General features: G+C 53.6%; 1 protein-coding gene across 1 annotated transcript; it reads right to left on the bottom strand.

Annotated features, from left to right (window-relative positions):
* Positions 1–2,329: 2,329 nt before the first annotated feature.
* On the bottom strand, positions 2,330–7,917 carry GHDC (GH3 domain containing). Its single transcript, XM_003279460.2, has 10 exons — positions 7,689–7,917; positions 7,021–7,104; positions 6,577–6,863; positions 6,166–6,287; positions 5,501–6,002; positions 4,263–4,455; positions 4,077–4,148; positions 3,870–4,003; positions 3,426–3,511; positions 2,330–3,162 (listed from the first exon to the last, which is right to left on the bottom strand). Exons 3-10 carry the CDS (start codon positions 6,848–6,850, stop codon positions 2,944–2,946), a joined length of 1,602 nt encoding a protein of 533 aa, XP_003279508.1. The 5' UTR covers positions 6,851–6,863; positions 7,021–7,104; positions 7,689–7,917; the 3' UTR covers positions 2,330–2,943.
* Between the last annotated feature and the right edge of the window lie 3,983 nt (positions 7,918–11,900).

Raw genomic sequence — 11,900 nt, 5'->3', positions numbered from 1 at the left:
CCTCAGGTGATCCGCCCGCCTCAGCCACCCAAAATGCTGGGATTACAGGTGTGAGCCACCATGCCTGGCCTTCTCTCTTTATTATTATTATTATTTTTTTGAGACGGAGTCTCGCTCTGTCGCCCAGGCTGGAGTGCAGTGGTGTGATCTCAGCTCACTGCAAGCTCCGCCTCCCGGGTTCACACCATTCTCCTGCCTCAGCCTCCTGAGCAGCTGGGACTACAGGCGCCCGCCACCACGCCCGGCTAATTTTTTGTATTTTTAGTAGAGACGGGGTTTCACCATGTTAGCCAGGATGGTCTTGATCTCCTGACCTCGTGATCCGCCAGCCTCGGCCTCCCAAAGTGCTGGGATTACAGGCGTGAGCCACCGCGCCCGGCCCTCTTTCTTTATTTTCTTTCTTGGGAAGGTTTCATTCTGTCACCCAGGCTGGAGCGCAGTGGGACAATCATAGCTCACTGCAGCATCGAATGCCAGGGCTCAAGCAATGCATTCACCTCAGCCACCCCAGTAGCTGGGACCACAGATGCGTGCCACCATCCCTGGCTAATATTTAAATTTGTTTGTAGAGACTGGGTCTCCCAGGCTGGTCTCAAATCCCTGGCTCAAGCCATCCTCCCCCTTAGGCTTCCCAAAGTGCTGGGATTACAGGTGTGAGCTACTGTGCCTGACCAAACTCAGTTTCTACGAGATGCTGATAGAAAGCTTCTACCTCCCCAGCTTTCTACCTGGCTCAGGCTACCTGGAGGGGAGGAATGTAGTCCCACTCTACAGTCAACACGGAGTGAGCCACCATGCAGTGAACAACATGTGTCATCTCCAGGCCCAAGCTTCTTATTCACAACCTCTTTTTTTTTTTTTTTCGGAGATAGAGTTTCGCTCTTGTTGCCCAAGCTAGAGTGCAAAGGCACGATATTGGCTCACTGCAACCTCTGCCTCCTGGGTTCAAGCGATTCTCTGCCTCAGCCTCCCAAGTAGCTGGGATTACAGGTGTGCGCCACCATGCCCAGCTAATTTTTTGTATTTTTAGTAGAAACAGGGTTTCACCATGTTGGCCAGGCCGGTCTTAAACTCCTGACCTCAGGTGATCTGACTGCCTCGGCCTCCCAAAGTGCTGGGATTACAGGCATGAGCCACGGCACCTGGCCTACAACCTCTTTATTGAGCTCTTGCTGTGTGCCACACCAGGCACTGGGCATGGGGGCAATTGTGCACAGGATCTAGCCCAGTTTCCAAGGAGCTCATCATTCCAGGTGGGAGGCAGTTCAGGCATGATGATAGTTCAGTGAAGGAGAGGACTACTGCCCACATGAGCAAAGCTGAGCCAGTCACTCTGCCCGGGGTGGGCCTGGTAGGGGGTCCTCAAAGGCCTTGCACGAAAGCTAGTTTACATCAGGGGCAGCGGGATGGAGGGCATTACATAGAAGGGACAACTTGAGCAAACTCCTGGAGTTGACAGTGCTTAACAACCCTTAGATGGGAGGTGAGGCGTGGTCCTTAGTCCAGGCCTTCTTTCAAGCAAGGGGAGAGAGGTAGCTGGACACATAGGTGAGGGCCAAGGTCAAAGGGTCTAATAGGCCAAGTTGATTGGTCTTAATCCTGTGGGCGATGGGGGCCACCATGGGAGGTTTTTTTTTTTCCCCGAGATGGTCTCGCTGTGTTGCCCAGGCTGGTCTTGAACTCCTGGGCATGTGCCATCCTTCCACCTCAGCCTCTTGAGTAGCTGGGACTACAGGCCCATGCCACTGTGCCCAGCTTCATGGGAGGATTTTAACAGGATGGAGTGACAGGCGGAGGCGGGGGCCGGGTGGGTGTGCAGCCAGGGCCTGGATGTGGGACATGGAATGGAGAAACTATTCAGAGGCATCTGGAACCAGTGCTGCCTCTACTGAGGAGGAGCTGCGGGGTCTTGGTCTGCCCCTCCCATCAGCCTCCAAGATGGAAAACCTTAAAACCCCATCCCAGGCAGTGGGAGAGAAGGAAGCCAAAATCTAGCCCAGTTTCTTTCTTTCTTATTTTAGCCTCTATAACCTTGTGGAGGCTGCGTTTCCTCATTAGCATGGAACAGTGAACCCAGATGGTCTCCAGAGTTGCTTCCTGCTGCGATGCCTTATGATGTGAAGTAATAGCTCTCCCTTCCCCACCGCAGAAGTGGTGTGTGGGTGCTGGCCTAGGATGTGCTACGAGTCCTCAAAGGCTCCTGTGTGCACATGCAGCCTCGCCAGGCCCAGACCAGAATGTTGGAGGAAAGTCCTGGAGCTCAGTGGGGGAATGGCTGGGCCGGGGTCCACTCCCATTTCCCCAAAGAAGACAGACCCTGAGGCAAGAATCTGGGTGCAAGAGGTTTATTTGGGAGCCATCCCAGGAAGCCCAAGGGGGGGAGTGGGGAAGAGAGGGAAGGGAGGAGCCCCCCACAGGAAGTACATGAATGAGTGGGTTACTGCTGCAGGCAACTGGGACTCCATCCTGCTGGGCATCCTCTGAGAGTTTATGTAGAATACCCTTCAGAATTGTCCTGCTCAAGGACAATGAAGCTGAGGTCCTGCTCCTTATTGACTCAGGGTTGCTCCTGGGGACATTAACCCCCCAACACTTCCAGCTTGCCCAGTGCACTGACTGAGCACACAGCTGTGGCCACCGGAGAACCTGCTTGGGCTGTGATACAGGAAACCACTGGTGTGCATGGTAACTCTCTAGCAGTGTCCTTCATGCCCAGACACGGGGACACCGGCAGGCACTGCTGGCGTCTGCTAACCCCAGAGGCCCATACTTCAGAACCGGTCAGCTGGGCCAAGGCCTCTCTAAGGCCCAGCGGCTCTCATGGGCAAATGTCAGGTGACACAGAGTCAGAGACCCTGGCCAAGGACTCCCCATCCGGAGAGGTCCCAGAGGGAGGAGCAAGGTGGCCTCTGGGGGGAGCTGGGTGGTGGGGCAGGCCTTGACTCAGGACACCACCCCCTCCTGCAGGCACTGGGCCAGGTGCCTGTGCCGAAGGACCCGGGGCATCGCAGGGGGGAAGGGGGAGGAGGGGCAGGCAGCGAGGGCTGCCCGGAGTGCTCGGAAGGCTCCCTGCCTCACCAGGTGGACTCTGGCAGGGCCCACGCTGCCCCAGAACCGCAGGGACTTGTAGCGGGGAGAGGCTTCCTGAAGGCAGTGGTCCAGCTGGGAACAGAACGGCCTGAGTGAGCTGGTGTGTGACCGTGAGTGTGCACATGAGGTGTGCGTGGCTGTGCCCAGGCTACATGTGTTTAGAAGTTTTGTGTGGACAGGTGTGTGTCTGTGGGACTCAGTCCTCCCCTCCCAGAGCCCCAGGGAGCTTCTCCTCCGCCAACCCTCTCCTTCCCATCAGCCCTGGTCTCCATGGCACCCTGGGAGTGTGCAGAGTGAAGGGGTCTACAGTCAGACCCTGTCCTCATCTCCTTTACCTTGTCTCGATTTTCCTCCGACAGATTCCTCAGCCCCTTCAGCGCCACAAACACCTCGTAGTGGGGAGCAGAGCCCGCAGAGGAATCTGTGAATAGACCCCATGTGCACACATACTTCCGGTGAATGGGCAGCTGCCAAGTCTAGTGTCCTCTGCCCTATCTGTTCTTCCCACTCTGAGGTTCATAGGGAAAAAAGAGTTTCTTGGTGGGGAGTGGGGTAAATGGAGAGGAACCTAGAGCTTGATCCTAAATAGGAGACAGATCAGGAAAGAAAATGGGTAGAGACTGCAGCAGGATGGATGAGAGTTAGATGCAGAGAAGGACTTTTGTAGGAGTGATAAAGGAGGCTGAGTCTTATCTCTTTCCTAGCAGTCCCCTGGCAGGGGAGGTAGGGGTTGAAGGGTAGCTCAAGGATGGTAGGCGGGAGCCGGTGGGGAAGCTCACCCAGAATGCTGCTCTCCACACAGCCGTGGTCCAGCAGCTTGGCCCCCGCCCACTGCCCCACTGCCCGGCTCAGGGCCTCAGAGAACAGGTCCTCGCCAATATCTTCCCCTCGCACACTCAGGGTCTGGTCCAGCCTGAAGAGGAGGAAGGGAGAGGCAGTGGAGCCCAGGACACAAGGATGGCCCTTCAGCTCCCCGGGTCACCTACCTGCAGATGAACCTGACGACTGGACACTGATTGTAGGCACCAACCACTTGCACCACATCACCCAGGCGGCACCTGATGGGGTGCAAGTGGGAGTGAGGTCGGGCCCAAGGGCTTCTGAGCTCATGCCCTGGGCCCCCAGCATGCTCCCATAGGGCCCCAGGTAGCAGGGGCTGTGCAGCTGATCACCTGGTGAGGCTGGCGTGGTCCGTCAGCACCAGCTCATACTCCTTGCCCTGCTGGGCCTCGGCCAAAAGGAGGGTGGAGGCAGCTTCCTCCTGGGCGCCTTCCTTGACTGGGAGCAGCTCGATAAAGGGGGCCCCAGGGGGCAGAAGGTAGAGCCCATGGGGCTGCTCTGGCTGTAGGTTTAGGCCCAGCACCCCTGTGGAAGCAAAGCAGCCTCCTCAGCGTCTGCTGGTGCCATTGCTTTCTGCCAGGCAGTAGCCCCTCCTGGACCCCAGGCCTGATCCTCTGAGCACCTGATCCTCCTGCTGCCCTTCCACCGCATCCTTCCTGGCTCCCCCAGGCTCAGCGGGCTGCCTCTTAGGCCCTCACTGGAAAGAGGCAGAGTGCTGTGGTCCTGGAGGGGCAGACCTGGGAGTGAATCCTGGTGCCACATGAATTTGTGCAAGACTCTTTTTTTTTTTTTTTTTTTTTTTTTTTGAGACGGAGTCTCACTGTGTCACCCAGGCTGGAGTGCAGTGGTGCGATCTCGGCTCAGTGATTCAGTCATTCCTGGGTTCAAGTGATTCTCCTGCCTGAGCCTCCTGAGTAGCTGAGATTACAGGCGCCTGCCACCACACCTGGCTAATTTTTGTATTTTTAGTAGAGACAGGGTTTCACCACACTGGCCAGGCTGGTCTTGAACTCCTAACTTCAGGTGATCCACCCGCCTCGGCCTCTCCCAAAGTGCTGGGATTACACGCGTGAGCCACTGCCCCGGCCTTTTTTTTTTTTTTTTTTTTTGAGACAGAGTCTTGCTCTGTCACCCAGGCTGGAGTGCAATGGCGCGATCTCGGCTCACTACAACTTCTGCCTCCCAGGTTCAAGCAATCCTCCCGCCTCAGCCTCCCAGGTAGCTGGGATTATAGGCGTGCACCACCACACCCCGCTAGTTTTTGTATTTTTAGTAGAGATGGGGTTTCACCATGTTGGCCAGGCTGGTCTTGAACTCCTGACCTCAGCGATCCATCCGCCTTGGCCTCCCAAAGTGCTGGGATTACAGGTGTGAGCCACTGCACCCAGCTACAAGACTCTTAACCTAGATGAGCCTGAATTTCTCCACTTGTAAAAGGAGGCTGCTGTCCCTAGCATGCAGCTTGTTGGGGAGGATTAAATGAGATGATTTTGTAGGGCCCAATGCATGGCTGCTTGCCATTTGACCTCTGACCGTTGCCCCAACCTCACTGCCCTTGAGTCCCACTGACCTCCCGAGGCAGCGTAAGCAGGAGAGAAGAAGGCTAGTCCTTGGCACCACAAGGCCCCGAGGGCAGCCACAGCCTCGGCCTGGCCTCCTGCATCCAGAGTCACCACCACCTGCAGCTTTGGCCAGAGCCGAAGGGCCAGTCCCCGTGGCCCCTGCTCTAGGGCCTCCCGCAGCTCAGCTGCCCGTTCACGGAGAGGCGCTCCAGGGTTCCCGGCAGCTATTGCCCCAGCTAGCTCTTCACCATCAGTCTCCAGGCCCAAGAAAACATCCAGGAGTTCGACCGCCGTCCCAGCCTCCAGGGCCCTCAGCCCTGGGGACCTCAGTGCATCCAGCAGCAGGGCCCTAGGGTCCTTGGTTCCAGGGGTGCCCACCTGGCCCAGGGTATTCCCAGGCCAAGGCAGGGGTCGGGGCCAAGGGGATGTAAGGGTCACACGGGCAGTGCCTCCCTGAGCCAGCACTTCTGGGTAGGCCTTGTTTAGGGCTACCAGACCCAGCAAGGTGGCCTGGAGGAGGGAAGAGAGAGTGTTGGTCTGGTGTCAGAGCCAGACCCAGAGCCCCCATTTGAGGGTTCTTTGCCCACCATGATGGGAGGGTTTGGCTGCAAGTCAGAGGTCTCTGGTGGGACTGGGCTGTGGCCGGGGCTGGGCTCTGGCCATCCTAAATTACCTGCAGAGAGGCCTCCCCCAGGTCCTGGTTTGAGGTCGGGGGCAGTGGCTGCTCTCCACTCTCTTCCTCCTGGGTCTGGTTGGCCTTGGTCAGAGGGAGATGATTCCGGAAGGTGCTTATGTCTATAGCCCCAGTGACAACAGAAACGCCTCAGGAAGCCAGTTTCCCAAGAGTTTCAGGCAAGACTGGTGAGACCCTTGAGGGAGGAACTGAGAATAGGCCTGGGGTAGAGGGCATGTAAAGACCCAGCATGGGAAATTCAGCTTGGACAAGAGAGCCAGTCCTGGGTCTCTGGGTCAGGCCACTCCGTTGGCAGTGGAGGAGGCAAGGGGACCATCAGGCTCTGGAATCTGACGGTCCTTTGGGGTTTCTTTCTCTTTGGGTCACCGCCCCAGACCCTGGGAAACACACCTGTGCTCCTTCTGAGGGAACAGTGGGGGCGCTGGGCTCCCTGCAGACACCACCTCAGGGCCTGCTGCTGGCTCTGGTGCACGTGGAGCGTGCTCTGCTCCAGCCTCCGCCGCTGCCAGGTGGCTGCCCAGACCAGGGCCCCCCATGCCACTCGGTGCTGGAGGCCATAAAGCCAGGACGGCCTGGCATCCCGGGACCGCTGCTGCCTGAGCAGGGCCAATGTTGGCAGCAGCAGCAGCAGCATCAGCAGCAGCAGGAGTGGCCACAGCAGCATCTCCAAGCAGCTCCTGGGAGGAGGAAGGAACCCAGATATGGGGGCATGCAGCAATTATCCATTTCTCCTCCCACGCTCTACTGCATACAGGAAAACCAAGGAAAAATGAAGTTGGGAAGAAGGCAGGTGATGCAAAGGAGAGACTATCAAAGCTTTGGAGTCCCACTGACCTGAGTGCAGATCCTGCCTCTGCCGCTTGTTAGTTGTAGGGCCCTGAGCAATCTAGTGGGCTGCACTGAGCTCTGTTTCCTGATCTGCAAAATGGAAATAAGAATAAGAATGCCTCTTTCAGAAGGTAGGGGTGGGCTGGGCGAGGTGGCTAACACCTGTAATCCCAGCACTTTGGGAGGCTGAGTCAGGAGAATCACTTGAGCCCAGGAGTTTGCAATCAGCCTGAGCAACATAGGGAGACTCCATCTCTACAAAAAATTGAAAAACTAGCCCAGTGTGGTGTCACACCCATAGTCGCAGCTACTTGGGAGGCTGAGATGGGAGCATCCCTTGAGCCCAGGAGGTCAAGGCTACAGTGAGCCAAGATCGTGCCACTGCACTCCAGCTTGGGCAACAGAGTGAGACCCTGTCAAAAAAAAAAAAAAAAAAAAAAAAAAAAAAAAAAAAAAAAAAAAAAAAAAGGAAAAGGGAAAGAAAAAGAAAAAAAGAAGGCAGAGGAAGGGAAGGTACACGGAGGGTTTGGGACAGGGTCGGTCGGGCACACAGCAGCTGCGTAATGATATCTCTTGCCCACTCCCGAGTGGCTTTGCTTTCTCTCGGGATCCACCCTGTCCCAGCTCCTTGTCCCTCCTGAGCCCCAGGCTGTGGGGTCCATGCCCACATGCACCTGTCGCAGCCCACGTCTGCCTACTCCCGGCACGTGACGGAGACCCCTGGGTGACTCTGGGTCTCAGCACACATCCAGCCAGAAAGAAGGAGCAATGGCTTTAAAGGGCTGGGCCCCAACTGGGAAATCCGGCCACCAGGCCTGAGGGAGGAGCTGAAGGAGGGGGTGCTCTTAAAGGGGCAGGTCGCCTACAGGACTTCATGTCGGGTGCTAGCCCAGGCTGGCAGTTGGGGGAGTTAGGGCCAGACTAGCATGGTCCTCAAACTTGCGCAGGTGAAGGAACAGAAAGGTGCGTGTGGGAAAGAGCACCATTAAGCCACTTGAGCTGGGAGAGGGGCAAGCTTAAGAACTCTTAAAACCCCAACTCGGCTGGGCGCGGTGGCTCACGCCTGTAATCCCAACACTTTGGGAGGCCGAGGCAGGTGGATCATCTGAGGTCAGGAGTTTGACACCAGCCTGACCAACATGGTGAAACCCCATCTCTATTAAAAATACAAAATTAGCCAGATGTGGTGGCACATGCCTGTAATCCCAGCTACTTGGGAGGCTGAGGCAGAAGAATCACTTGAACTTGGGAGACAGAGGTTGCAGTGAGCTGAGATTGCGCCATTGTACTCCAGCCTGGGCAACGAGCGAAACTCCATCTCAAAAACAAACAAAATAACAACAACAAAAACACCATCCTCTCCCTCAAGGTAGTTGAGAAAGAAAACAATTTTATTATTGAATAAGCATTCAACCAGAATGTGATGTACATGACAGGTGATCTGCTAAGAGCTTGAAAAGAAGGGAGGAAATCTTACTTTTTTGTATAGCCAAGCACGTACAACCCATTACATACACGTTTTCAAGATAAACAATAACCAGTCCTCAAGTAAGAGGACTTGTCACGTATAGTTTATCTTTTTTTTTTGGTTTATCTGTTTCTTTTTTTTTTTTTTGAGACAGAGTCTTGCTCTGTCGCCCAGGCTGGAGTGCAGTGGCACGATCTCAGCTCACTGCAACCTCCACTTCCCAGGTTCAAGCAATTCTCCTGCCCCAGCCTCCCAAGCAGCTGGGATTACAGATGTGTGCCACCACGCCCAGCTAATTTTTGTATTTTTAGTAGAGACGGGGTTTCACCATGTTGGCCAGGCTGGTCTCAAACTCTTAACCCCAAGTGATCCACCCTCCTCGGCCTCCCAAAGTGCTGGGATTACAGGTGTGAGTCACCATGTCCAGCCAGTCACAGTTTATCTTAACTGTACGTGGTTATTGGGTGAACATCTGTGTTAGCTTGCTGGCCTTATCCCAAGGAAAATTACAAACTTCTTTTTTTTGGTGGGTTTTTTTTTTTTTTTTTTTTTGGCAGAGTTCTACTCTTGTTGCCCAGGCTGGAGTGCAATGGCACGATCTTAGCTCACTGCAACCTCTGCCTCCCAGATTCAAGCAATTCTCCTGCCTCAGCCTCCCGTGTAGCTGGGATTACAGGTGTGCATCACCACACCCAGCTAATTTTTTGTATTTTTAGTAGAGACGGGGTTTCACCTTGTCACCATGTTGGCCAGGCTGGTCTCAAACTCCTGACCTCAAGTGATCCACCTGCCTCGGCCTCCCAAAGTGCTGGGATTACAGGCCTGAGCCACTGCACCCAGCCAGTCACATATAGTTTATCTTAACTTTACCTGGTTACTGGGTGGCCATCTGTGTTAGCCTATTGCCTTTATCCCAAGGAAAATTACAAACTTCTTTTTTGTTTGTTTGTTTTTTGTTTTTGAGACAGGGTCTTGGTCTATTGCCCAGGCTGGAGTACAGTGGTGCGATCATAGCTCACTGCAACCTCAACCTCCTGGGCTCAAGAGATCCTCCTGTCTCAGCCTCCCGAGGGGCTGGAACTACAGGTACGCACCACTACGCTCAACTAATTTTATTTTTTGTAGAGACGAGACCTCCCTATGTTGCCCAGGCTGGTGTGTTCTTGACCTAGGCTCTCAGAACACTAAAACCACTCCCTTTCTCCCCTCACTTGCCTCTGGATACCTTTGAGAAGAGAGCTACTACTCGCTGAGTACGTCTCTTCCCTTCACAGCTGAGCTTCTTTCAACAGGTCTGTTCTCACTCTGGCTAACTCACCTCACTTTCACGTTTTTTCTTGCTGAGATCTTGCATTTGCTTTTATTATTTATTTAGAGACGGGGTCTTGCTCTGTTGTCCAGGCTGGAGTTCAGTGGCCTGGTCACAGCTCATTGCAACCTTGAACTCCGGGGATCAAGAGATCCTCCTACCCTAGCCTCCGAGTGGCTAGGACTATAGGCATGCGCCACCACATCCAGCTAATTAAAAACATTTTTTTTTTTTTTTTTTTTTGTAGAGACAGGGGGTCTCACTATGTTACCCAGACTGGTCTGGAATTCCCGGTCTCAGCGATCCTCCTACCTTGGCCTTCCAAAGTGCTGGAATTACAGGTGTGAGCCGCTAGGCCTGGCCCAATAACAGCTTTATTAGATATAATTCACACACCATACAAATCACCCATTTAGTGTACAATTCAAGATCTAGTATATCCAGAGATATGTGCAACCAACACCACAGACAATTTTATAACATTTTCATTACCTCAAAAACAAACCCTGCAGAGTCTCTCTGAGCCTACTGTGCCTCAGGAGACTGCCCAATTCGTTAAATAAAATAAAATAAAATAAAAAACCCCAAACTCGGGCTGGGCGTGGTGGCTCATACCTGTAATCCCAGCACTTCGGGAGGCTGAGGCAGGCGGATCACCTGAAGTCAGGAGTTCAAGACCAGCCTGGCCAACATGGCAAAACTCTGTCTCTACTAAAAACACAAAAATTAGCAGGGTGTGGTGGCCATCGCCTATAATCCCAGCTACTTGGGAGGCTGAGGCAGGAGAATCGCTTGAAACTGGGAGGCAGAGGTTGTAGTGAGTCGAGATGGCACCACTGCACTCCAGCCTGGGTGACAGAGTGAGACTCTGTCTCAAGAAAAACAAACAAACAAACAACAACGAAAAAATACAAAAAACCCCCAAACCCTGTATCCTTTCACTATTACCTCCAAACTCCTTCTCAGCCTCTAGGCAACCTTAAATTTACTTTCTGTCTCCATAGATTTGCCTATCCTAGACATTTCTTATAAATGGCATCATATAATATGTGGTCTTTTGTACTTGGCTTTTCTTTTTCCTCGCTCTGTCACCCAGGCTGGAGTGCAGTAGCATGATCACAGCTCAAGTGATCCTCCCACCTCAGCCTCCTGAGTAGGTGGGACTACAGGGGTGCATCACCACGTCCGGCCAATTTTTGTATTTTTTTGTGGAGATGGGGTTTCACCGTGTTGTCCAAGCTGGTCTTCAACTACTGCACTCAAGTGATCCCTCGCCTCAGCCTCCCAAAGTGCTGGAATCCCAGGCGTGAGCCACCGTGCCCGGCCTGGCTTCTTTCATCTAGCATGATATTGTCAAGGTTCATCCGTGACAACATCATGTCCTGTGTGTCAGCACTTCATTCCTTTTTATTGCTGTATATTCCATTGTACAGATATACCATAATACATTTTGTTTATTCATCAGTTGATGGACATTTGGGTTGTTTCTGCCCTTTGGCTATTATGCATAATGCTGTTTGAACATTTGTCACAAGTGTTTCTGTACATGTATGTTCTCATTGTTCTTATGTAGATACCTACAAGTGGAATGGCTGGGTTATTTTTTATTTATTTTTTTTGAGACAGAGTCTTGTTCTGTTGCCCAGGTTGGAATGCGATGGCGTGATCTCAGCTCACTGCAATCTCTGCCTCCCAGGTTCAAGCGATTCTCCTGCCTCAGCCTCCCAAGTAGCTGGGATTACAGGCACGTGCCACCACGCCCAGCTAATTTTTGCATTTTTAGTAGAGACGGGGTTTCACCATGTTGGCCAGGCTGGTCTGGAACTCCCCACCTCAGGTGATCCACCTGCCTTGGCCTCCCGAAATGCTGGGATTACAGGCGGGAGCCACCGTGCCTGGCCCTATTTGTTCCTTATAAGGGAGTCAGCTCCAGGCTGGGCATGGTGGTTCACGCCTGTAATCCCAGCATTTTGGGAGGCCAAGGCAGGTGGATCACCCGAGGTGGGGAGTTCCAGACCAGCCTGGCCAACATGGTGAAACCCCGTCTCTACTAAAAATGCAAAAATTAGCTGGGAATGGTGTAATCCCAGCTACTCAATTAAAAAAAAA

The sequence above is a fragment of the Nomascus leucogenys genome, unplaced genomic scaffold, assembly GCF_006542625.1.
Source record: "Nomascus leucogenys isolate Asia unplaced genomic scaffold, Asia_NLE_v1 Super-Scaffold_285, whole genome shotgun sequence".
NCBI classification, from domain to species: Eukaryota; Metazoa; Chordata; class Mammalia; order Primates; family Hylobatidae; genus Nomascus; species Nomascus leucogenys.
The sequence above is the reverse complement of the archived record's forward strand: the minus strand, read 5'-3'. Positions and strand labels throughout refer to the sequence as shown.

Bases quoted from the DNA above. Each gene is read 5' to 3' on its own strand.
- GHDC (XM_003279460.2), bottom strand. From the start codon at position 6,850: ATGCTGCTGTGGCCACTCCTGCTGCTGCTGATGCTGCTGCTGCTGCTG. The intron at 6,288-6,576 runs GTGTGTTTCCCA...CTGGGGCTATAG, and splicing joins TTCCCTCAGAAGGAGCACAG to ACATAAGCACCTTCCGGAAT. The intron at 3,512-3,869 runs GTGAGCTTCCCC...GTCTATTCACAG, and splicing joins TGTGGAGAGCAGCATTCTGG to ATTCCTCTGCGGGCTCTGCT.